The 24,313-nt window shown below is 41.0% G+C and overlaps 3 protein-coding genes and 1 long non-coding RNA gene across 4 annotated transcripts in view; 2 read left to right on the top strand and 2 right to left on the bottom strand.

Moving 5' to 3' along the window:
• bsnd (barttin CLCNK type accessory subunit beta) overlaps positions 1-3,879 on the bottom strand; it is a 12,724-nt gene extending 8,845 nt beyond the window's left edge. The window contains exons 1-2 of the mRNA XM_008407390.2: positions 3,703-3,879; positions 2,727-2,794 (exon numbers count right to left, since the gene is read on the bottom strand). Of these exons, the coding sequence (XP_008405612.1) occupies positions 2,727-2,794; positions 3,703-3,879 (245 nt within the window). The remainder of the gene's footprint in view (positions 1-2,726; positions 2,795-3,702) is intronic.
• Positions 3,880-8,295: 4,416 nt separating this feature from the next.
• Positions 8,296-20,185, top strand: LOC103463797 (uncharacterized). Its single transcript, XR_533550.2, has 2 exons — positions 8,296-10,343; positions 19,177-20,185. It is a non-coding gene; the product is annotated as an uncharacterized LOC103463797 (long non-coding RNA).
• Positions 15,081-19,571, bottom strand: LOC103463796 (uncharacterized). Its single transcript, XM_008407394.2, has 2 exons — positions 19,169-19,571; positions 15,081-18,112 (listed from the first exon to the last, which is right to left on the bottom strand). Exons 1-2 carry the CDS (start codon positions 19,549-19,551, stop codon positions 17,875-17,877), a joined length of 621 nt encoding a protein of 206 aa, XP_008405616.1. The 5' UTR covers positions 19,552-19,571; the 3' UTR covers positions 15,081-17,874.
• Positions 20,186-22,367: 2,182 nt separating the features above from the next.
• dhcr24 (24-dehydrocholesterol reductase) overlaps positions 22,368-24,313 on the top strand; it is an 11,116-nt gene continuing 9,170 nt past the window's right edge. The window contains exons 1-3 of the mRNA XM_008407393.2: positions 22,368-22,701; positions 23,434-23,589; positions 23,992-24,097. Coding sequence (XP_008405615.1) covers positions 22,471-22,701; positions 23,434-23,589; positions 23,992-24,097 — 493 coding nt within the window. The 5' untranslated portion in view covers positions 22,368-22,470. The remainder of the gene's footprint in view (positions 22,702-23,433; positions 23,590-23,991; positions 24,098-24,313) is intronic.

The raw sequence follows: 24,313 nt of genomic DNA, 5'->3' as shown, positions 1-24,313 counted from the left end.
GTTACTCTAATCTGACCCTTGTTTCAGTAACAAGTATTCTAACACGTTACTATTTACAATCCAATAATCAGGATTCCAGGATGAACACTCACTTTAGCATWTGCCTCACAACTAGCAAGCTACATATTCTGGTAGCACAGACAGGCTACCAGATTCTGATATATCTTATTGGTAAAAATAAATTTGATTATTGGTCAAAATGCACTGATATAAATTGACTTGCAGTTGAACTGGTTCTACTTCTTTCTAAAACCARAGTAAAAAACAAATAATAAAATAGGACTAGGCAGTTTTAAACTCAATACAGCAGTTTGATCAACAAAAATAAAAGCTAAAAAACAAGTTTTGTTCTTGAACAACTCTCTACATCAGTGCAACAGTTTGATCTACAAAAATAAAAATGATACTTTTCACGTCTGACACCTTAGCTCCTCACTGTTAACTCAGTATCACTTTCCAGCCCTGCTTTCAGTAACTTACCAAACATGAGCCATAGAATACACTGAAGCAAAAAGCCTAAATGTTTTTATTCTCCTGTCATTTTTAGCCGCAAACATTTAATTAAAAATATCTACGGATATGCGTTTCTGTCTCTGCCTCCCTCTGACTCTCTGCAACCTGATGTCCCTGCATGGATTCATGGATTTACAACAGACACTACAGTAATTTACAGTATCAGAATGTGAACTAAATATAAAAAGTATGTTTTTATCATACATTATGAGAATTTAAATGACTTCATTTTCAGATGTATACATTATTATACATCTCAACTCTATTTACTTTGTAGCAAACATTTTCACAAATTTATTTTTAAACCTCTCCTCAAGCACTTTTCTTATTGTCTCATGTAATTAATATAATTTTTATATCTTCACACTCTGAAACTCCACCTGGCTCTCCTATGCCTGATCTGCTCCTCTCATAATAAAATAGTTTAGCTTATTTAAAAATTAAAAACAGTTCATACATATTTCACTACACTAAATGAAGACCTCACCAGAGCTTCTTCACCTTTCTTCAACATCATTCTAGCACTGCTGTTCTCCTAAATATCTAAATGGGAGGAAGCGCTCTGCTAATGCGCTGTTGTGGGCCTTCAAAATAAAAGCATGCGAGTGGAAGATTTTAAAATTCTTCGCAACTGAGGTGAAATTATTGGGGGGGACGAATGTGACTCTCTTCAATATTGGGGGGGGGGACATGTCCCCCCCTCCGTCCCCCCGTACCCCCTCCCGCTTCCTACACCTATGCATCTAGCAGATATTTGAGCACCAAGGTGTACTTTAGAGTATAAGTCAAAGAGTATTTACCGTGAAAATATAAGGAAACCAGAAAATGTGGAAAAAAAACATAACTTTGTGTTATAGCTAACATTTTAGCAGCCAGAATTTTATTGTAAACGTCATGGTTTCGTCCTAATTTATTTTAAAATTTCCTTGAATTATGGTTGTGGGACCACACAAAATCAGTTCAGGGGCTGCAAATGGCCCCCGGGCCTTACTTTGAGCACCCTGGCTCTAGAGCCGTGGTCCCCAAACTACGGCCCGCGGGCCCATGTCTCCCTGAAAACCTAACCATAACATTTAGGTCGTACAGAGATGACGTCACATCGGGTCATTTCTATCTTCCACTCAGCAGAACCTGGAGAAACTGAAACGCACACCCGGAAGAAGCCCAGTCAGATTTATTTATCAACCCTGATCAACTCGATTAAGATTCAGTCGCAATGCCATCCCACCATTCTTTTTGTTTTTCCATACGTCTAATTTTCTCGTAAAGTTTTCCTTCAGCATGACTGAAACTTTGTTTCCCCCCCCCCCCCCCCCCCTTCCTTCGTGTCAAATTAATTGCAGGAACGATTCAAAGTAAGAAGCTGAGCCAGACGTGACGGCCTCCAACTCCTTCCTACAGAACGACCTTCAGGCTGGTTCGGGCAGCTGTTGTGCTGAGACTCCGTCTGTCAACAGAGCTGGGAACGAGACGGTTCCGTCTGGTCTCAGTTAACCAGTCAGAGTCCGATTCGCTTCAGTGGGACACAACACGACTCGGGTCAAAGCGAGGAGTTTGATTTTCTGATTGGGTTGCATTCTGGGATGGGAGGTCGATCGACCCGAAAGGTTTTTTTTTTCCACCCCGGGGTTTCGACCGTCCTTCCTTTATCCTCTACACGTGTCCTTAAATTAAGACGAGTCACAGAAATCAAATAGAAGGAGTGTGACCGAGGAGGATGAATACATTCTTAAAATGCCAGAATGAAAGGTTTGGTTTGTTTTCATTTGCGTTTCTTTTTTGCATCTCAACCCTCATTTTTCAGAATGCGTAAAACTGGTGCGGCTACTAATTGGAGATTCTTGATTTTATTCGCTACTGGCTGTAAATTGCTGCTCAATTTGTAATTTAAGTGTCAAAATTGTAATTCTGAAAATAAATGACATTTTGTGACGTTTCTCCTTAACGGATATAATTACACGGCTCCCACGTTAAGGAATATAATTTTCCTTCTTCATGTTCAAATATGTGAGACTGAAGGTTTTTATTTCATCAGGCTGATGCTGAAATAGTATTTTGCAGCCTGACGGAGCGGAGACCCGTCCTCTGCTCTCCCCTGAATCTCTGCTGCTGTCACCGCTTTCAGACCGGCTGATGGATTCTCGCACAGGGAATCGGTAAGACCTAGATAACTGGCACCATGCTGTGAGTGAGTGAGTGTGTTCAGACAGTACCGCTCATCTCTGGCAGAGCACATCAGATCCTCCAGGCTTTCCTTCTGAGTCACGGGCGTCACGACGACCTGACGGACACACACCTTTGTTTACAAAATCTCACTCAAGTGCATCCTGCACACGTCAAAAACTCAAGAGTCTTCTTCAGGCGGAGGTGGGGAGAATACCCCCCAAAAAGTAGCAGCACTACTTCAACATGTTTTTTTTTTTTTTACTCTAGTGAAAGTAAAAGTATCCAATTACTCAAAAGAAAAACCCCAAAAAACTACTTAAGTACTGACCAGAATATCAGTTATTTAATATTTTAAAATGACATCATCAGATGGACCAAAACATAAAGTCAAGTATGTGGAAATCTTGATAATTAGATATATTTTTAAGTAGCATAATTACAAAAAATATTTTCTAATTCTAGTCGAACTTATGGATAACGTTTTACAATAAGGCTCCTCTATAGATTGCTAATAAATATTTTATGTTATCAATTTATCTATAAACATTTTATAAATCATTAATAACTGTATATTATGCATTAAATAAGGCTGAGAAGGAGACTGTGTGCTAAAATATTACAATTACAAATGCTTATTGTACTTACAAGTTAGTCTGAAATGTTTAGTGTAACAACTGTAGATAAAACATGTAGGTGAACAGATTTGGCAAGAATTTTGTCTCCTTCCTGTTTGTAACAAACAGTTATTGACGATTTATAAAGTGTTTAGAGATTAATTAATAACATATCTGGGAGCGTTATTGTAAAGTGAGACCTATTTATGAATCTTTTAAAAAAACTGCAGGTGTGTGTTTGTGTCTGGTGGGTTTTGGGTTAGAACAACTTCTCTACTTCAGTGAAGTAGAGAATCCAGGAATTTTACTCAAGTAAAAGTAAAAAGCACAGCGTAGTAAAAAAAAAAAAAAAAAGTTACTAAAGCAAACATAATTGAGTAAATGTAACCGAGTACTCTCCGACTCTGACCTTGGGATAGCACTGGCAGAGGCTCCACACTGTCCCAGCACAGACCATGGTGACTCCGACGACGCACATCGTCACGTAGACGTGCGGGCGCTCCTGCATCATGAGGAACAGGCCCACGGCAACCACAGAGAGGCCGGCCACTATGAGTCCGTACCGGTAAGGCTTCCCCTCCGCCATCGCTGTGAACCTCTGCTGCAGCCCACAAGCGTGCGCTAACTTGAAAGCATGATGGAGGGGGGAGGAGGGGGGGTAAAAGAAAAGATTTAGTGGGCTCTTTGTGTGACAGAGCTTGAAGGTGAAGGTGGAGAAACTGCAGTGGTGGTTCCACTCGGCTGCTTATTACAGCCTGCAGACACGCTGCTCAGGTCAGGTATAAAATTGCAGGTGTGCGTCTGTACCTGAAAGGTCACCTTGCTGCAGGCTGCTGTGTTAAAAAAAAAAAGAAAAAAAGAAGCTAAATAAAATCTCAGCTTGTGAGGGCACTGCTCAGTTGGCTGTCGGTGTTTGTTTGGTCTACAGCCATCCTCCTGCTTCCTCCTCTTCAGGGATTTCCTTCCTCCAGATAATCAGCTTTATAGCAGTCAATACCAGCCTTAGAAAGCCGCTCTGCTGTTTCTTAGCTCTAGTTTGTGGTGATGTCACAACAAAACAAACAACAGGCAGGCAGCCGGCAAACTGTGAGCAATCGGTATTAATGCACTGTTAGTATTCTGCTGTCACTGCTTTCCAGTGCAGGAGTCACATGACTTACAACAGGTTAGGAGGATTCCCCAATTTGGTGTCTAGAAGAGGCCAGCATCAGTCTGCTGACTTGGAATCCAACAAAATGGAATGTACTAGCAAGACATAGTGAAACTATTAGCATTTGGTGATTTATTACCCTCCCAATCGGTGTTTAGCTAATGTTTAGATTCACTTTAGTGTGTCGTGTCTCTAATTTTTGCTGCTCTACCGGCACCCAGACTGGCAGAAGTTTAGTGTCCTGAGCCACTGAAAACACTTTGCCATCTGCCCATTCAGCAGTTTCATATGAATGGTGAACCACATGATGACTAGCATACAGTTAACAGTGGCGCCTCCAAGTGGGGGGCTACAGAGGGCTGTGGCCTGCTTCTTGAAAAGTGTTTGAGTCATGTTCCGGTCACAGAAAGACATACAGGGTAATCTTCTCCAAGCAGGAAATAAATGTAAAAACAATAAATAAAAGATTTATAAAATTAAAATATATATATATTTTCTGGGTATTTGTACGCACGACAGGTTTACATTTAAAAAATTAAAAATAGGCACACACGCAGATATACGGCTCTGGAAAAATAATGAAGAGCCCACTTCACTGAAAACCTCCTGGTTATTCCACCAAATATTGGTTTCTGATCTCTTCCTGAGTTAAAACATTAGTGTTGCTGTTTCTAAATGAATATCAACTTGTTTTCTTTGCATTATCTGAGGTCTGAAAGTGCTGCATCTTTTTTTGTTACTTTGACCACTTCTCATTTTCTGCAAATAAATACTAAACTTTTGCATGGAATTTCAGAGAAGTGACACCAGTAGTTCACAGAATAAAAGAACAAAGTTCATTTTACTCAAACATACCTTTACAAAGTAAACTCAGAGAAACTGATCATTTTAAGTGGTCTCTCGTACACATATGAATGTTTAGAGTCTGTATTTTTGTGATCTTCAGGTCTGAGTTTGCAGGGCCTCCTTGTCGACACCCTGAGGTTTAGCTCCCTCTGCAGATTCTCTATTAGTTTCCATTGAAAAATCATAATGTTAATATCAATTCCAGTCAGCAGAAACATGTTGGTGAAATTAAAAGATTACAGCAAACCTAAATCTGTCAGGGATACGATGTTAATCACTTCAGGCTTAAGATGATCAGCGGCTTTGCGCTCAACTATTATGTAAAATGTGCAGCGTCCCAGAAAAGCTCAAAACGTGCTAATTGGTGCCTGAAGGGGGGGAAACATGCACATCCTGTCATTTCTCTGGCATGGTTCAAGTTGTGGGTTTGTTTGTTTTCTTTTTTGCTTATTGATCTCTAGATTTTGACACATTTTTAGTTATTAAGTCGTTCCAACAATAACTCGGTATATCCCAAGATTGTTATCCTATAAACTAATAAATGCAAAATGTCTACCTGTAATTAATTATTCCTTAATAGTGCAACAATAACTGCAACATAAACGTAATTTAACATGTTCCTCCCGTGAAACCGTTAGCAAACATGTACCTGTGGATTTACTGAGGCAAGTTCCCTCTATTGCCTCTACAACACCGACTAATATACACAAATATTGAAAAAAAATTTATACCAGAAATCCTAGAAAGTATTATAAAAAGCATCCTTTATTTTCTTGCGTTAGAAACTACCTTATCTGATGACAAAGCATATTTGCATCCTGTTCTCAGTGCATGACCCCTTATAAATGTGATACATTCATCTTTCAGTCTAAAAGAGGTTGTTTAAAACATTTTTAATACAAGTGGATTATTTCTTAAATTCTCTATATAAACGTAACAAAATGTAGCTCTTTGTTTTTTTTGTAAATCCCACATTAGCTGGGAGGCTGCACAGTCTCCTGACAGGAGAAACTGTCCAGGCCGTTCTCTGTGAAAGTAGCTTGTTTGTTTTTTCCCCCCCCAACATGACCGTCAGGTTAATGGAGCAGCCTGTCCTCTGATGCAAGATGCAACCTGCCACATCCGCTTTCAAAATGGGCCAGGGCTTTTGTTTTCAACACAGAATCAGTTTAAGGTTATTACATTTGTTTATGTTCCCCTTTTATACAGATTTATTGAAATGTACAGGGAACACTTTATGTCTTAGAATTAGTTTCTATATGTCGTTTTGAACCTCTTAATACTGCTGTTATACCTGATAACAAAGCCAGTTTCTATTCTATTCTTCTGGAAAGTATTTATCATCCATCCATTTTCTGTACACCCTTGTCCCTTAGAGGAGTCAGGAGGTGCTGGTGTCCATCTCCAGCGAATGTTTCGGGCGAGAGGCGGGGTACACCCTGGACAGGTCGCCAGTCTGTCGCAGGGCAACACAGAGACAGACAGAAAAAAAAAAACATGCACCACAAACCTAGGGAGAATTTAAAGAGACCAATCAACCCGACAGTCATGTTTTTGGACTGTGGGAGGAAGCCGGAGTACCCAGAGAGAACCCACCATGAACAGGGAGTACATGCAAACTCCATGCAGAAAGACCGCAGGCCAGGAATTGAACCCAGAACCTTCTTGCTGCAAGGCAACAGTGCTACCACTTGTGCAGCCTGTATTTATCATCCTTTTTTTTTTCTCAAAAATCCTGGCATTTTATCAAGAGTTTGGACTCTTTCAGAGCTGCTGCGATCCAGGCCATAACGAAGCAGCGAAGGAGAAGGAAAAAACCCCCCATAAATAAATGGATAATTGCATAAAATAAATGACACGGCGGCAGACTGAGACAACATAACACTGCATATGGGTTGCAGGCTGTAGTGAATTAAAAACAAGATATGTGCTTTAACATAAGTATGCTGCAGATATACGAAACTGAAGTTTCTCGTGTTTAAACGTAAAGACAAGACAACTTAGATCCAACACCAACATTTCCTGACAAAAGCTCAACTTCCACCACTCCTGCCTTTGTGACGGTCCAACCGTCCACGGGAAGCCTGAGCTGAAGTCGAGTCTCGATTGGTCGATTTCAAGGCACGGAGGAGGTTTGCAGCTGTGAGTTCAGACAAAGCTCTCGCTTAGAAGAACAGTAGGCACCGGAGGAGTGTAGGAAGTCCAACCCAGTTTAAACTTGCTGGCTGCCATCTTGATTTGTACATTCAGTGTGTTCAGGAAGTTGCTGTTCGTTGTGCTCGTAGTTCGGCTGTTCGCCGTGCTCCTGGTCCGCCTCCTGATTGGCCTCCTGGTTTATGTGCTGGCTCTTCATCACCGTGTCGTACGACGGCGGCGGCTCCATGGTCCAGGGCGGCGGGGTGGACGGCAGGGAGGGTTCGGGCTCCGGCGAAGTGCTGACGGCGTCCGTCGACATCTCCCGCCGGATTCGGTCCAGCCTCCTGATGGGAACAGAGATGCGGTGAGAGTTTTAATCTGAAACAGAAACTTCCTGAATACTTCCGGAACGCCTTAGCTCAGTGCTAACTGCGCCAAGCGCGCCGGCTACAAATCTGGTTTCCCTGTTGATGCAGATGGACACTGAATTTTTCTGAGCTTTCATTTCATAGAATTAAATTGTAAATAGGGCCACCAACAGCAACCATTGACTTTTGGGACGCACTTTTTCAATAAAATAGTAATTTTAGAAAATAGAAAGCCGCATATTCTATTCTTATTCAGGAAAAATAAACAAGAAAATAGGAAGCAATTTACTAAAAGAAAAAAGAAAAAAAGGTGGGAAATTGGATTCCATTATTTTTATAAAGTCAAATGTCTGAGATCCTTTTTGTGCTTTAAAGCTACAACAATGTTATATAGATTCTTGATTTCTGACCAAAGAAAAACAGGATATGTTGCTTGTTTTATTGCTATATTGCGATTGTAGTTTTTGTGGCTCGTGAGTGCTTTCAGTCTGATGATGTCTGATGATGTCTGACACACAGTGGGAATAGTTGGGACACCGCTGACTTATGCAATTAAAGACAACACAGATCACATCCTAAATCAGTCACATGAAACAAAAACAAGGCTAAACAACGTCTCCCGTCTCACAATTGATGGAGCGTCTCACGTTTGCAGAGGAATCATTTAGTCATTTAGAGTTTAAAGGAAATGCCTCCAAACAAAATGCTGTTGAAAATACATATGTATAAAAAGATGAATTTACCAACAAACAAAAAATAAAGAAATGTGGTTGAGAGTGATGAGGTGAATTTGCCTTAACTTAAGAGGATAATTAATGTCTAAACATGGCTGGAAAAATTTTAGGCAGGATATTTGTGCCAACAAATTATGCTTAATAACTATTCAGTCTATCTATTTATGGGAAATGGCTTATGGGTGTTACGTGTTCGGAAGAAATCTGACTTTTTCCAAACATCTGCTTAACACAGATCCATCCTCATCACAGCCAGACACCTGATGTCATCAAACTACTTCTGTGAAACGGTAGAATCTATTTTTTTCCGAAGGTCTGATGACATCACGATAGGCTGCTGTCCGGCTGCTCTCGGTGCCGAGACGAAACAAGAGCTGATTGGAGCGAGAGCGTGATGGACGGACTGAGTCGGATACACTGTGATGTTTAATCTGCACTAAGGTAGAGCGGTTTATAATATATATTAATTCTGAACAAGGTGGCATCAAAGAAAATGCAAATTAAACCAATCAGCTTGCCTACACCTTTTTGGAGTTTTGACTTTATGGTTTGGTCATGTTATCAGACGTGTGAAGGCATTTGTAGAAAAGGGTTTTAGTAGGAGAAAAACTGGATGTGTGGATCAGATGAAATCCTCCAATAAAGGATACAATGTTTCCAGTTGTGTTAATTTTAGCCAGAATGCAACAGTGTTGCTCTTGTGTCGCTACAGAGTTGCTACCATGGGATGTCAGCTGGACGCCTCAGCTTCAGGAGACTCAACAGACTCCTGAATAGTTCATTCTTTATTCTGGCATTATTTCTTTATTAATGTTATTTAGAACGCAGACGATATGACTGCCTCCAAGAACTAGCACTCCATGTTCTAGAACGGTAGCCCTTAATCAGCCAGTCTGTTGTTTCCCACCCTCAGGTGCGTCGGTTTTCCTAATCTTTCTATACTACGTGTTTTAGCTAATAAACTGGGACTTTTCTCAGCAATATTTTCTTGATTTTTCTCAAACAAGTAAAGGGAGTATTGAAACGCAGCCCAGTTTGTTCGTCTGCGGAGGCCATTGTTCTCTGTGCCGGTGGTTTCCTGTCTGTTGGCGAACGCTCAGCTCACTGTTTCAGAGAAGAGCGAGACGTCGCAGCTGCTGCCATGCAGTCGGCTTTGGTCACAACAGTTAGCATCCTAAAAGTAAAATAATCTCAGGATGAATTATATGTATTTTGTTCATGCCTACATATTTTTGATTCAGATGACACAGAGCCTTACAGAACTGTGAAAACAGTATGTGCCAACTTCTTCTGTTTTGCTTTTTGTCATTACATGTTCCAGACTTATGTTTTTTTTTACGTCAGTAAACTCAAAATGTGTGTTATTTAAATGTCCATCTTATTTGTTGAGGGGAAAAATAACTAACATGACACCATATTTATTTAAAAGTTAGTACCTCTTAACCCAAGTGCTGCTTCTGCCACACTTGGGAGCAAATCTGCTATCAAACGATGTCAGTCTTTGCGATAACCGGCAGCAAGTCTACTGGATTGTTTTCGTTCAGTTGTAGATAATGCAAGTCCTTTTTTGATTCCATTTCAAAACATGTGAATCAGATTTAAATCCTGTACTTTGACTAGGCCACTCAAAATGCATCAAAATGATTTTTGAGAGGATCATCGTCCTGCTGCATAACCCACGTTTGGTTGACGTTGAACTTTCTTCTTCAGGATTTTCTACTCCAGGATTCATGTTTTCATCACTTTGAACCGGTGCTGAGGTCCAGAAGCAGCGGAGAAAGCCCAGATCATCATACTAACACCACTGTGTTTGACAGTAAGTAATATTCATAAAATGCTGAGATGCACACCCTCCAAACATTTTGTATTTTGTCTCATTCGTCCGGTGAATATTTTTCAAAATCCTTGGGGATCATCGGATTTTTCTTGGCTGATAATAGGCAGTTATATGTGTTCTTTTTAGTAACCATTGGCTTCTTCCTGGGATTCTCCCATGAACACCATTTCCTTCCAGACTGTTTTATTTTTCTTTAATTGAGGGATAATGACTGTCACTGCTGTTTACTGAAATCCTAAAGCAATCGATATGGGTTTGTAAGCCTTTCCAGACCGACAGACGTCAAAAACATTCCTTTTTTTGTGTGGTTGTTTGTTCTTTTTAAATCAAATCTTGAGCTTTTAATGTTTAAGCGCACTGTGTAAAAGTTCTATTTAAGTGATTTCTTGACTCTACAAGTGGTTCATCACAAATTACATTTTTCACAGCCATGTTGGCCACTTTTTGTTCTTTCACACACAAAAGAACAGCATTTTATAATCAATGGGTGACTTTTGTCTGACACTAAAACACGCAAGTGACAAAAAAATAAAGCTTTTTTTTTTTTTTTTTTTAAATCAGCAAGGTTGCCATTACTCTTCCCCCAGCATGTGTAGCGGGTTGTCTCGTTGACCTGCCAACGGATGCATACTAACGCTGTAATTTAAGAGGGAGAACATGCTCCACATAACTGCTGACGATAAGCAAGGTGAGCATGTTGGGAAGCTGGGATACTGTGGTCATATTAAAACCCTTTAACACAATTCACTCATATTTCTACAAGTCTGTTTCTGGGCCTAATTGTCAAAAGTCTTCAAATCAGAACAGCATGGAGTGGTTTTTATAACGTAGGATAAAAAAAAAAAAAATTTTTTTTAAGTTTTCTTTTATTTATTTCTGCGCTATACTTTCATTTTATCCCCAAAACCCCTTCAAGACACCCCCCCCCCTTTCCTCGCTGATGTCACCTTCAAAGAGTGTTTACCTTTGTATGGCCAGGGCCTGCTGTGGGCTGAAGCGTGTGCCAGTGGGGGGGTGCAGGAGGAAGTGTCCAGGCACTCCCACCTGTAAATTCTTCTTAGCCATGCAAACTCCTGCCACCACCACGCTCAGTCCCCCCATACCCAGAAAAATCCCAAGTACCATCAGTGGGAGCGTTGCGTGGTACGCCGTCCCAGAGCTAAAGATCATGATTCCCCCGGAGGTCATCAGCAGGACGCCCAGACAGAGCAGCGTGCCGTGATGGATCGACATCTCAGGGGCTCCTGCCCTCCACGGCTTGGTTTCTTCCTGTTCCCGCATAAGAGAGGAGACAGATAAAGATCCGAAAATGTGCTTGCTTGCTTGTGTGTGTGTGCGTGTGTGTGTGTGTGTGTGTGTGTGTGGAGTGGAGTGGGGAGTGGGGGCATTACAGGGGAGGTAACAACAAGAGAAAACAGAAAGCAGCTGGAATGTGAGCAACATGTAAATAATAAGTGCCAGAAGCGTCGATACCTGCAGGGAAACCGCGCTGAGGAAGCTGGACCATTACTCCTTCACAAGTTATCAACTCTGACTCCAAAATCCCTGAGGAATAGGACGGGAAAAAGAAAAAATCGTGGAGAGACGATTTATCCAGGCCAGTCCGAATTTCCAGCGAACCCCGCCGCGCCTCTCTCTCTCTCTCTCTCTCTCTTTCTCTCTCTCTCTCTCTCTCTCATACCCCGGCGGCTCTACCGCCTCTCCCCCGGCTGAACGCTCATTTCTCCCGCTTGGTGTTTGTCCAGAGCTAGCAGCGTCGAAAAACCCCCCTCTTCGATCAGAGTTGATGATGTCGCTCTGATTGGGTGCGGAGTGGGTTTCATCTGGTCAAAGCAGCAGCAGCAGAAGAAGAAGAAGCGGCAGCTGCGGTGGAGGAAGTGCTTTTATTTTTAATGAGGAAGGCTTTTTTTTCCTTTTTTTTTTTCACTGACGAGAAATTGAGGGCAGGCCGTCCATACACACAACACACACACACACACACACACACACACGGTCTGAACATTGTCACTTGTTTGGGCAGGCTGTTTGCTGCACGGAGAGTTATAGCCGCAGTTAAAGATGAGCAGTTCCAGCTGGAGATGGAGCTGAGCGGCCAGCCCGGCCTGAAGCAGGCCGCAAGTCAAACTCTATATCTCTTTATTTGGGTTCTCATCCCTCCGCCTTAATAAACTTGTTGCCTGAGCAGAGGCGGTCGCGCCAATAGGGTCCGCCCACCCCGGGCACCACCAGGCTTTCTCTGATGAAACAGTTATCTTGGTCGCAGTTGTAAACTTTTCTCGTGCTGAAATTCTCTGTCCATTTCCTCATGGTAGATTTTTGACCAGGAGAAGTATTTGGTTTTGAGCTCAGAAAATGAGGTTTTATTTTTATGTATTTATTTATGATCCTCTAAATCAGTTTAATCCCCCAGTATTGCAGTGTTTCAGGCTGAACAGTTTTTTTGTTTGTTTGTTTTTGCTGCTAAGGTTTTTGTACCTGAGACGGTGCCTTTATTTACTACTTGTAAAACACAGTACTTTGACAAACCTTTTAAATCAGATACAATAGACCTCGTGTCTATTTACCATAAATTAAAAAAAACATCTGTTTGACATAACCAGATTGGGTAATCACCGAGTCTTTCAAATGGAGAATGAGTTACAGAAAAATGGTCACGTGATTTTCAAACAATGTGCTGATGCCATTTTGTTTTTCACAAGGCACATTTAAAGAATCTACTTTTTAACCAAAGTGCTGTACTGTACTAAAACAGAACAGACAAAGACATAAACAAAACTAAAATAGAACGACAAACTAAACAGAAATAACACAAAATGCAAAGTCTGAAATGACTTAAATAAAAACCAACTCACACAACTTCAAAATCCACTGAAAACATTGTTTTTTTAAACACTTAAAAATAACGAGACAGGTTGCTTGTTCCATAATATTGGAGCCACAATAATGAGAAAACCTGATCTCTTCTGAGGTTCAGGTTCGGTTTTGGTACAACCAACCCGGAGCTGGACAGCTCACCCAAAGGTTCAGTGGTGAAACACGACGCCGACGCAGGTCAGACTAGTATACAGAAGAGGAGGATCAGTGAGACGTTTAAAAGACAAGACAGATTTTAAAATCAATTCTTTGGCACCCATAAACCAGTGGAGTGAAGACAGAGCCGGTGAGATAGCAGCGATCTGAACAAGCTGAAGGAGTGAAAGAGAGGCCTGATGCGCATTGACATAATTTAGCCGAGTTTTGATTTTAAAAAATGGGTTGTTGTCTCCAGGTCACCTTTTGCAAAGAATGGTTTAAGTAAGACAACCCGACGCACCTGAAAGAAACTGCTCCACAAAACATGGACTGACCTGTTCACACAACCTGAAACCTGAGTCCAAGGTCACACCTGGACTTGTAACACGTTGCTCAACGTACAGCTCCAGATCACCACCGTTTGGAACAGCAGTGTGCGAAGTGTTGTTAGGTGTGAAGAAAATCATCTGTGTTTTGTTGTCAATAAAGCTCAGAAAATCCATGATCAATCATGTCTTGATGTCATCGAGGTGATGCAGAAGAGATGGATGGAGCGCAGACTGTTTAGCCAGGGAGTTAAATCTGATAGTCATCTGCAAAGCAGTGAAAAGAGATGATATGACTTCACAACACCGACTCTAAAGAGAGAGGATACAATGAAGAACAGGAGAGGACCGAGAAGTGAACCTTGAGGAACGCCACAGGAAAGAGGTGTTGAAACACGCCTGGGTTTTCTGTATGAACACAGAAGCTTGTGTCCCGTTGACATAAACAAATCCAGTCTAACGCTGCACCTTTGTGTTCCCTACAGATTATAAAACTACTGTGGAAACAGCTAAATGCTTTCATCTAAAAGTACAAAAATCCCCCAAATTTCCAGAATCGGTTGCTAAAAGGAAGTCACTCAAAATCGTCAACATTATTTCGGGACTAGTTTTCCCTGCAGTGTATGAGTGCAAGATGGGGGTTTTCAAAAAACAAAAAACAAAAAAAAAAAAAGATGGGTGTTAGAGTTATTATGTTTGTTATCATTCTTACAGGTATAATTTTATGTCACTAGTTTTTATTTAGAGGTTTAGTGTTCAAACTTGTTGAAACTTGGGAGACAAAAGGTAAATCTTCCTTAATCAAGCATGTTTGTACAGATGGTGACTTAGATCTTCCTGGGAAAGTCCTGAGCTGTAAAACCTATCTATGTGTTAATTTAGTTTCTGTGTCTCCCCTCTGTCTGTCTGAATTCACATCCTACTGTGAAGATAGGATGTGGGTTTCACCCCTTCCATTCCTGTTTACACCTTTCTCTCCCCTGCTAATAAAAGAGACAAACAAACTGAAGGTTTTCAGAACGCTCTATGAACAGCTCGGAGGAGCAATTGATAGAGTCTTCTCCTTTGCAAAGTTTGTCATGAAATTCATAWACGTTGTCTGTGGTTCTTTTATGTAGGTTCTAGGAAAATACCTATCAATGGGGGTTTTCATTCATCAATATGACACAAAATGGAACAAAATAGAGAATAATCACAAAATTGCCACATACATGAAAACACAAACCTTCTGCTAGTGACACATAACAACTGCAAATGATCATTTTGTGTTTTTCGTTGGGGTTCATCTGTCCCGCCATGAGGGCGTGCATTTCAAAATAAAAGCCATGAAAACTGTCTGCATATTAAATGAAGAAAACAAACATATTGGAGCTGCCTCTTCCATCCACATGTTTTATTTAAGAAAAATTAATACACTCTCACATGATCTGACATAGATGTTCACTTGCATTTTCTCACTACTAATAATAATAATAAGACAAATTAAACATGCACACACAGTAATTTTGTCTCTTCTGCTGTGAGTCCAACAGGCTGCATTTATTGTGCTTGTTCAGTCAGAGAACAGAGGAGTGCAGTGCAGTTTCTTCCTTTACAATAGTGCAATGAATGGTGCACTATTCATTGCACTATTTACAATGAATAGTGCAACGTAGGGTGATGGCAGTATTATGCACTCAGCCGTCCAGAAAACCTCCAAGAGTTTTTTTTTTGCCTGCTTGGACAAACCTTTTTTTTTTTTTTTTTCCACAATTGTAACTCCGTCTGAATCGTTTGTCTTATGACCTAAGATAATGGTTTCCAGTTGATGCTTTTAGCTTTTGTGCAGAAATGAAGCACATATTTACATAAACAAGTAAACAATAAACACGACGCGTACAAGTTCATTTCCACGTCGCAACGTTAGCGATAAAGGTCTTTGAAAGAAGATCGTACCTCGAAAACTGATTAAAACTCAACCACTCTGGTGTCGTTCTTTAAAATGGAAAAAAAAATTAAACAACAAAAACAAAAGCACTGCAGTCGGCCATGTTGTAATATTTAAAAGCAGAGGATGCTACGCCAAAGAAGGGCAGTGGTCTGTTGAGCACATGGAAGCACATATGGTCAGATGAGTCAGTGTTCCCAAGCTTCCAGCACAATGAGGAGGACAATAAGCTCAGCACACAAATGAAAAAAACGAGGCAAGCATTTTTTCAAGATTTTTCTTTTTTTCACAAAAAAAAAAGACAAACGTACAACTTTGCAGGTTAGAAAATAAGAATTAAAAAAAATCAGTCAGCTGGTAAATCCTAGAAAGTAAGCGTGCACAAGTGTTTGTTGAGTTAAAGCAGGTTTTTGTACCTTCTGCTTGCTTCTGCCGCTATAAGGCAATTGATGGAAGTTAACACCATTTCAGCTGCTGATGTTTTCCCATCAAACCCAAAGTGATTGTCAAAGCTCGGCACGTAAAGGTTTGCTGCAACTTCAAGGACGGTATTTACCTAGAAAACAACCGTCCGTCAAACTTCTTTTTCCTGAATTCCTGTGAATGTTGGTATTTTGTGACAAGGTCTCCATCACTGCTAACTCTTTTCAGCCAAAGTGTGACCAACAAGGTTAACAACCTTTTTTGATTTGCTGTTGAAAAGCTGCAAATCACAACAAAAAAAACCCCTATTGTTATATCTGTCAAATTTTCTGCAACTAAGCCAGATGCTAAGTTCTTTGTATCATGAGATTGTTTCAATTTGATTTGAAGAGAGATAAAAAAAAAGAGTCAAGTTTCTTTGATTGGCATTAATCGATATCTTTGGCTTTCTTTACATTCATTACCAAACATTTGATCTATGTGCTTCTGGAAGTCCTCAAGCTGTATAGTTGCTGATTTAAAGCGTAAGTGATAAACATGGTAAGCCTCAGCTTGGCTGTACAGCGGGTCAAGAAAGCACACACCCCTCTTATGCAAAATATATATCCAAATCCACATACGAATGTTTTATGAGGTGAACATTAACGATTTGGAATGGGTAAGCCAAAACCTAGAAGTAAACTTGACAGGAACTTGACAATCTGAGAGACTCTGAAAATGTTAGCAGGATCAGAAGGTAGAGTGGGCAAATTTTGGCAAGTCAAAATGTTGGATGCTGACAGACTCGTGCAAAAGACTAAATGCTGAAGCTGAGTCAAAACAAGCTTCAAATAATTACTATAAAAGGCTTGGTTACACTTATGCAACTAGAATATTGCATCTTTTATCGTCTTTCCAACACCTTCGAGGAAATCTGTAACTTTTTCAGTTTAATTGTGATGGCTATGTATCACATTATATGTGGGAAAACACCAGACATTACATTATACACTACAAAATGTTAAAATTTTTGCGCAGTCTTTTGTGATCCTCTTTTAGATTGGGAGAGGGATAAAATAAAAAGTATTTCCTCAAAATGTCCCCTTAAATCTAGCTCCAAAAGTGAATCAATCTCCATTCTTCCCCACGCGCTGTAGTTTTAAAACCCTACATTAAGCTTAAAGAAAAGTATTATAGTTTCAGTCAGAAAAGTTAAGGTCTGTAATTTCTTACTTTAATCATTTAAGCTGCATTAAAGTCTCAGTGGTATGTATGATTGAGGCTTTGCTCCCTTTAAATGATTTAGCCTCATGCAAATAGAGGTGAACGGTCCTGGTTCATTAAAGCTTCTAGCTTCAGAATTGATATTCACTGAAAAAAGATTAAATAAAAAAAATAAATTCAGTAGGAATGTCACCATTACATGGGTTACCTTTTGTTACCCAGCCATCATTAAAACTCACCTCGTCGCTGTGTTTTGCTAAGCTAGACTAACATGCTGTAGCTGCTTCTCAGTTCATACTTAATTTGTAATAATATTATCTCTAATACATGTTTTATGATACAAATCATCCTAGAATGATCCCTAGAAAAACAATGTAGTGCTCAGTTTGGAATGTAAGAATGATATTTAAGCTAGCTCAGTATTTGTTAGCAAATTGTTGAAATGTTGGCTTACAACGCTTTGTTTTGCCCAAATGACCTCGAACTAGCTTTAATCATGTTTGACGTATTTAACGTAGGAAAAACATGCAGTAAACCAGAGAGAAGTGGGCTTCAAATGAATCACAAAGGGTAGGAGCTAGCATCAAATTTATGCCCATTTAGAAGAGAAGAGGGCGTGTCACACCTCAAAGCTAATCTCTCTCGACTGTCCAAACAAGGGCTCTGTTGCCAGGTGTGTGTCTGAATATGCACGCCGCAGGTGTGTAGAGCTACAGGTGGTTTTGATGGCGACCTCATACGGAGGCGGGGGTTCCTGCCACGGTGGAGGGCGAGGTGCTGGGCTTAACCCGCCACAGTCCATGGGTGGATAGTCGAAATCTTCGCCACGAGTAGCGTTCCTCTGGCTCTCCATCGTCCTACAGACAGAAAAAGTAGGATCTGGTGTGAGAACCATCATGTGAAAGCAAACATAAATAGTAACAGTGCTTTTCAGACTTCTATAACTTTATATTACATGTCCTCTAAGACTTGAGCATTAAAAACAACTGATTTTTCTATTTGGTGAAATGCCCCTATTATGGTCCAGTTTTAGTTTTCTGGCAAAAAACCACTAGATTTATAAAATGAACATTTCTTGTGTCTCAAAGAGTGTGTGATGCTATCCACTCCAGCCAGGTTCCCAGGGTCTTTGGATCACTGATCCTCCAGTGTACTTTCGACTGTGGGAACGTGGTACTTTTCCACGTATTCATCCTTTGGTTCCCATCGAAAATCCGAAGATTTACCCGACCAAATCAAACCAATCGAGTTAAAGTCTCAGTTTAAGCTCCAACTAATGTGACATAACCACTCCTTGACTTAAGAAGATCAACGTGGATCTGCTTTGCTTAAATAGCATGTTCACTTATGTTTCCCATTTTAGAGCGTGACTAAGAGAAATGCGCCTCTGCATCTCTTCCTATTTATAGCCCAGGGAAACAGGAAGTCATAGATCACCAATACATGTTCGTAGACCCTTGGACGGGTTTAAGTAGTATAGGTAAGAATGTTTTAATTAGTCATTCACTCTTTCAGAAGCATCAAGTAATGTTTTGAGATACTAGAAACAACAATATTCAGAGACAATACAGCCACAGGCTCAACAGGAACACACACACACACACACAGATAGGATGCTTGAAATGATCCAACATTTCTCAGGACGATGTTTGTGTTTTGTGGAGTGAAAGAAGTGGTATTAGTGAGTGAACAGTCAGACGGCAAATTTCATTGCCTTGGCAAACTGAAATCTGAACTCTTATTAAAAGGGCAGCAACAAATATGCCAAGACGTTTAAACAATGATGCTTTTTTACTCTTTGGATTCAACCAAGAGGCATAGCAAGTAAGTTAGATAAAAAAACAAAAGTCAAACAACAACAACCAATATTTACAATGACAGCATTTTTCCCCCCTTCTTCTTCTTTCACCCACCTGGGCAGAAACACGGACTGGGACTCTGGGAACCGAGTCAGCTGAGGAGAGAAGAGAGCATGGCTGGAGTAGTTGGAGTAGTCGTTGTAAGGGTAATGGGGACAGTCCGGGTCGAAATCCCGGTGGTTGTAGTTCGCTACATTTTTGCTGTTCATGGCCCAGAAGAGTCCCAGGATGAGCATGACCACCCCCAGCACCACACAGCACAGCGAGAAAGCCTGCAGGCGGCTCTGGTAGGAGGCCAGGAAGGCTGTGGAGCCCCCGGTCACAATGAGGAAGGCTCCGACGAAGATTGCTCCGTGGTGCAGGGAAGGCATCTCCCCGCAGGACTGCAACCTGTCTCTGAGCTCTCTGCTTGGCTGGGGCCGGCTGGACGGTGTCATTCACATGTAAACAGTAGCACAGAGCGCGGTCCCCCTGTGCACTCTGACAAAGACCAGAGATCCGAGCGATTTACAAGAAACCCCGACGAGACGAGTCCTTCTAAATCTCACTGTTTGGTCTCCATCACTTCCATCTCCATTAGTGCTGAAACACTGCCGGTCATTTTTAGTCCATGTGTTTATTCTCCCACTTCTGTTCCAAATTGTTGGTCTGTTGCAAAACTTGGGGGGGGGAACAAAAATAAAAGAAGAATGAAAACGTTGAACGCTTTGATGCGCATCAGGCTAATGTTGAGCAGCTGTGTGTTTATCATCAAGCCAGATGGACAAGAGGACGGCAGAGCCCATTAAGAAATCTTTACTGGCGCCCCACCCTCCCTCTAATGTGTCCGAAGGGTACCACTTTAGCCTGCGTGTGTGTCTGCAAGAGGGGATGAGAGACAGGAAGAGGGACAGAGAGTGAAAGAGTGCAGGTCGAAGCTATTTTTCTGAGCACAAATGGACGTAATATAGAGGACAATTGGATGTATTCTTCAGCAATGTGTGTCATGAAGCGCCATGACTCTGAACCCTGATTAAGTTTGAGAAATTTACAAAGTGCATCCAGTCTTAAATAAAGAGAAAATAAGTCCCACACTGCCTTACGAAAGCATTTACTCTCCTTGAACAGTTTTACATGCTGCGACCACCGACTTCAGCTTTGTTTTGATGAGATTATATTTGATAAAATAACCAACATGAGGCAGTGCTGTGCTGAACCACCTTTCTATGGCAGGTCCTCTGGACGTGGCTTTGCACGGCTGTACACGTTATAGTCACATAAACTCCGAATGAATAAAATTACAATTTAAAAGTTTAATCTTTTTCTCCATCGATTCCCAAATTGTATACAACCGTACAGTTAGCAATTCCCTAAAAATGAGGAAAAATGGTGGGGAAAGGATATAGTTGAAGCCAGGGGCACGGTATAGGGGGGAGAAGTGATGACAATTCTAGGGGCCCTGACCAGCAGGAGGCCCTCCACAATTTATTTATTTATATATTGTTCATAGAAATAAAAAAAAAATAAAAAAAATGGGGCCCTGTCAATTACAAAATTAATCATATTGTATTTTCAAAGATTGTTTTTAGACTCCACTCCCAGACCAAAAAACAGACATCCATATTTGTCCTGAACCCCCCCGCCCTGCATGAAATGGTTCATTCCTGCTTGAAGTGCTTGAGAGTGATGCTGTTCAGCAGCAGACAGTAGGAAACAAGAATGATTGTGGCAGTTACTATGCTGCTAAGAAAAGTTAGAAAATCAGGTTTTCAGAAAAAAAAAATAGAGAGAGGGAGAGAAAAAGGTAAGTGTTAATTTATAACCCAGTTTTTCTCCAAGAGAGGTGGGTAAACTGTGAGATTATCAACCATTTAGCATAGTTAGCATAGCTACAGACTACTGTTTGCCTCCATTTCACTAGCATTTAATGAATTAAAGAAAAGAATTACCAACATTCATATATTTAACTTGTCCCTTGTACCTTTTACCACTTAACAACAGATGAGTCAGTCAGCAGCAGCTCTAACCCACGTCCCTCCTGATCCGTTCTCTCCTAAGTAAAATTAAAGCTGCAGTATGTAACTTTTATAAAAATAATTTTTTTCCACATATTTGTTAAAACTGTCACTATGTTGTGACAACATGGTATGAGAGATAATCTGTGAAAAATCTATTTCCTCTGCTTTCTCCCAGTGCTATCTAAAAACAACCAGTCAGTGGCAGGAGACGTTTAGCGCTGTCAATCACAATCTCATGTGGCTCATCTTTCCTCCCCCTTGCTCTGTTATGCTGCAGCTAGCCTAGTCTGTTGTAAATGCTTAGTCTATTAAGCATAGCTACCAATGATGACAGATAAACGATTTTCCTGTAACAATAAGTTGTTGCAGTTGATTGCCAGCGCTAAGACCCACCTCCTATTTCTGATTGATTGTTTTGGTCAGAACGTGGCATTACTTTAGCTAGCAATAGTAGTTCAGGGAGGAGGTGGGGGAGATTGATTGTTTTCACAGATCATCTGTCTCATAAACTGCTATGACACTGTGACTGCTTTGACAATTATGGAGAAAACATATTTTTTTATTAAAGTTATGTACTGCAGCTTGAATAAAATGCAACTACATAGCAATTTTTTTTAGAAGTCTGGATTGTTTTATGTATATTTTGCATGTTGCCTATGACTGTTGCTCATGGGGAGAGACATTTCAGTAATCTAAAAGTAATAGAAAAAATTTAAGCAACCTACTTGCATACTGTATGCAGACTGTATCCATACTGAATTTTACTCTTGCATGTAAAATTCATGAGCAGTAAATATTGTACTAGTTATCAGTATTGGACCAAAGAAAGCAAGGCAGTTTGCAAGCCTTTGAAATTGTGATGCAGCAGCTGCAGCAGTAACAGCAGCTGCGTGAGGGGGGCCCAATTTAATTTTTTGTCAGGCGGCCCAAGATTCCTGTTAGCGCCCCTGGTTGAGGCAACAATGGATTGCTTCAGTTAGTGATGCAGACTGTCAAACTTTTTCGAAAACAGCCTCGACTCTCTGTTGTACTTTGCCTGAAAATTCACCCGCTCCCATGTGAGCAGACTGCGTGGTGTGAGAGTCTGTCTGCTTTATGATTGGCCAATCAGCAGACACGCTCTGTCTCTACCACGCCCTACGGCCGCACGGTTAACCAATAAGATACAAACTGGGCGAACAAGCCCCGCCTTTTTCGGAATATCGACCAATTAGCCTTGAGTAGAGGCGGAGTTTGAAGTCCACCTACCTGATCAGGAGTCAGGAATCTGTTACCCCAGCTGGAAACAAAAGTAAAAAGTTTAAACTCGGATTTTGGCTGCAGCGTCCATCAGACCGGCTTCTGACCCGAGCTGACGCGATGAGTCCGCTGTTGTATTTAGGAGCCCTGCTGGTTTTCTTCCTGCTCTGGATCAGAGTCAAAGGTCTGGATTACGTGATCGTCCACCAGCGCTGGATATTCGTGTGCTTGTTCTTACTGCCCCTCTCGGTTATATTCGATGTGTATTATTATGTGAGAGCGTGGCTCATTTTTAAAATGTGTTCGGCACCCAAGCTGCACGACCAGCGCGTGCGGGACATCCAGCAACAGGTGAGTGGGTGCTACGTCATCATTTCATCATCACAGCATTCCTGCACAACACAGGTGTGCTGGACTTATATTCTCCTGATGGGGGGTTGAACCAAGGGCGACCCAAAACTCAATGGGGACCTGAGTAGAATTTAAGTAGGGGGGCCACTTCCAGCTGAACTTATCTGAATTATTCTGGGTTTGATTTGGCCAAGCTTGGATTTATTTTGCTTTCTAGTTGCAAGTTGGAAAACGGGTCAAAGTTGCTGTTTATTTTGCTGCTACCTCCATTAGCAATACATGCCAAAACAAAAATGATAATAAAAAAAAAAAATTCTTGTTATTTTATGCAGTCAAACATTAAATTAACACGCTCACATATAGTGATGGTGGCACAATATATGTGTTACTGATTTAATTAGATACCAAATTGTGAATAATAATATGGGGTATAATATAAACTGTTAATAATTCATTTATACCTGCAGCTTTCACTATATTTAATGTGCTTTGCAGCCATATTGGATTCTAAGCTTGAGTCTGATTGGTGATTCCCTTCTTTCCCAATCAGAATCCGTATTTTAGAGGGGATCCTTGTCCACTAAGCAGCCGCAATTCCTGCACATTCCCCAGCCTTGCTTGACTTGGAACATTTATGTCCTTTAAATTTAAAGCCTAAGATTTACAGTATGTAAGTAGAATTCCCTATGTAGCACACAGTACTGCAAAAGTAACCTGCTGTGTCACACACAGATACGTGAGTGGAGGAAGAACGGCGGCGGGACCTACATGTGTACCGGTCGACCCGGCTGGCTCACCGTGTCCCTCAGAGTGGGAAAATACAAGAAGACCCACAAGAACATTATGATCAACATGATGGACATTCTGGAGGTGGACACAAAGAGGCAGGTAGGAGAAACCAGGAGACAAGAAGCTGGACATCGCAGGAGATTATTATTTTTCCCTCCATACACTCGGATTAGTTTAACTCCTGAAGCTCCCTGTAATCCACATTTTGACTCATTAAAACCCTCAGTTATGACTAACTACACACGAGACCCTTTCCAAAAGGTCTTCTGGTTGTAGTTCTTAGCTGTGTGACATTTTGAGAAAAATAAGAAATGTGTTTTTCTTTTTCTAAGTGAAATCTTCGAAAGTCATCAGACTAAAGAATACGTCTTAAAAAATGAAGGATCGTTTTTTTTGGCAAACAATAACTTCACAAAGTTAGCGTTTTCTAAAAAGCAATAAGACAAGTTAAAGGGTTATTTATTTATTTATTTTTTTTACTCATGAGTGCCTCATGTACAGGTGGTGCGAGTGGAGCCTCTGGCCAACATGGGTCAAGTGACGGCTCTCCTGAACTCCATCGGCTGGACGCTGCCGGTGCTGCCGGAGCTGGACGATCTCACAGTGGGTGAGGCGAGCGCACGTCAGATTATTTTTAGGTCAATCCGTCTCAGTGTTGCTTCATTTCTCTCTTTCCGCTTTCCTAAAAATAGAAAGCCCATCCGTCATCGCGCTGTGATTTCCACAGCTTATGCGCGAGATGGAGATCTGCAAACCCTCCATCAATCAGTGCATCCTGTTCAGAGCCACGGCTGCTCCTCTAATTGCGTTTAGAAGAGGGGAT

This window comes from Poecilia reticulata, linkage group LG4 (genome assembly GCF_000633615.1).
Source record: "Poecilia reticulata strain Guanapo linkage group LG4, Guppy_female_1.0+MT, whole genome shotgun sequence".
Lineage (NCBI taxonomy): Eukaryota > Metazoa > Chordata > Actinopteri > Cyprinodontiformes > Poeciliidae > Poecilia > Poecilia reticulata.
Note: the sequence above shows the minus strand (reverse complement) of the source record. Positions and strands in the feature narration are given on the sequence as shown.

What these genes read in the sequence shown, in the direction of transcription:
- LOC103463796 (XM_008407394.2), bottom strand. Translation starts at nt 19,551, where the DNA reads ATGACACCGTCCAGCCGGCCCCAGCCAAGCAGAGAGCTCAGAGACAGG. An exon ending in CAGTCCGTGTTTCTGCCCAG is followed by an intron (nt 18,113 to 19,168) that starts GTGGGTGAAAGA and finishes TTCTGTCTGTAG; the next exon opens with GACGATGGAGAGCCAGAGGA.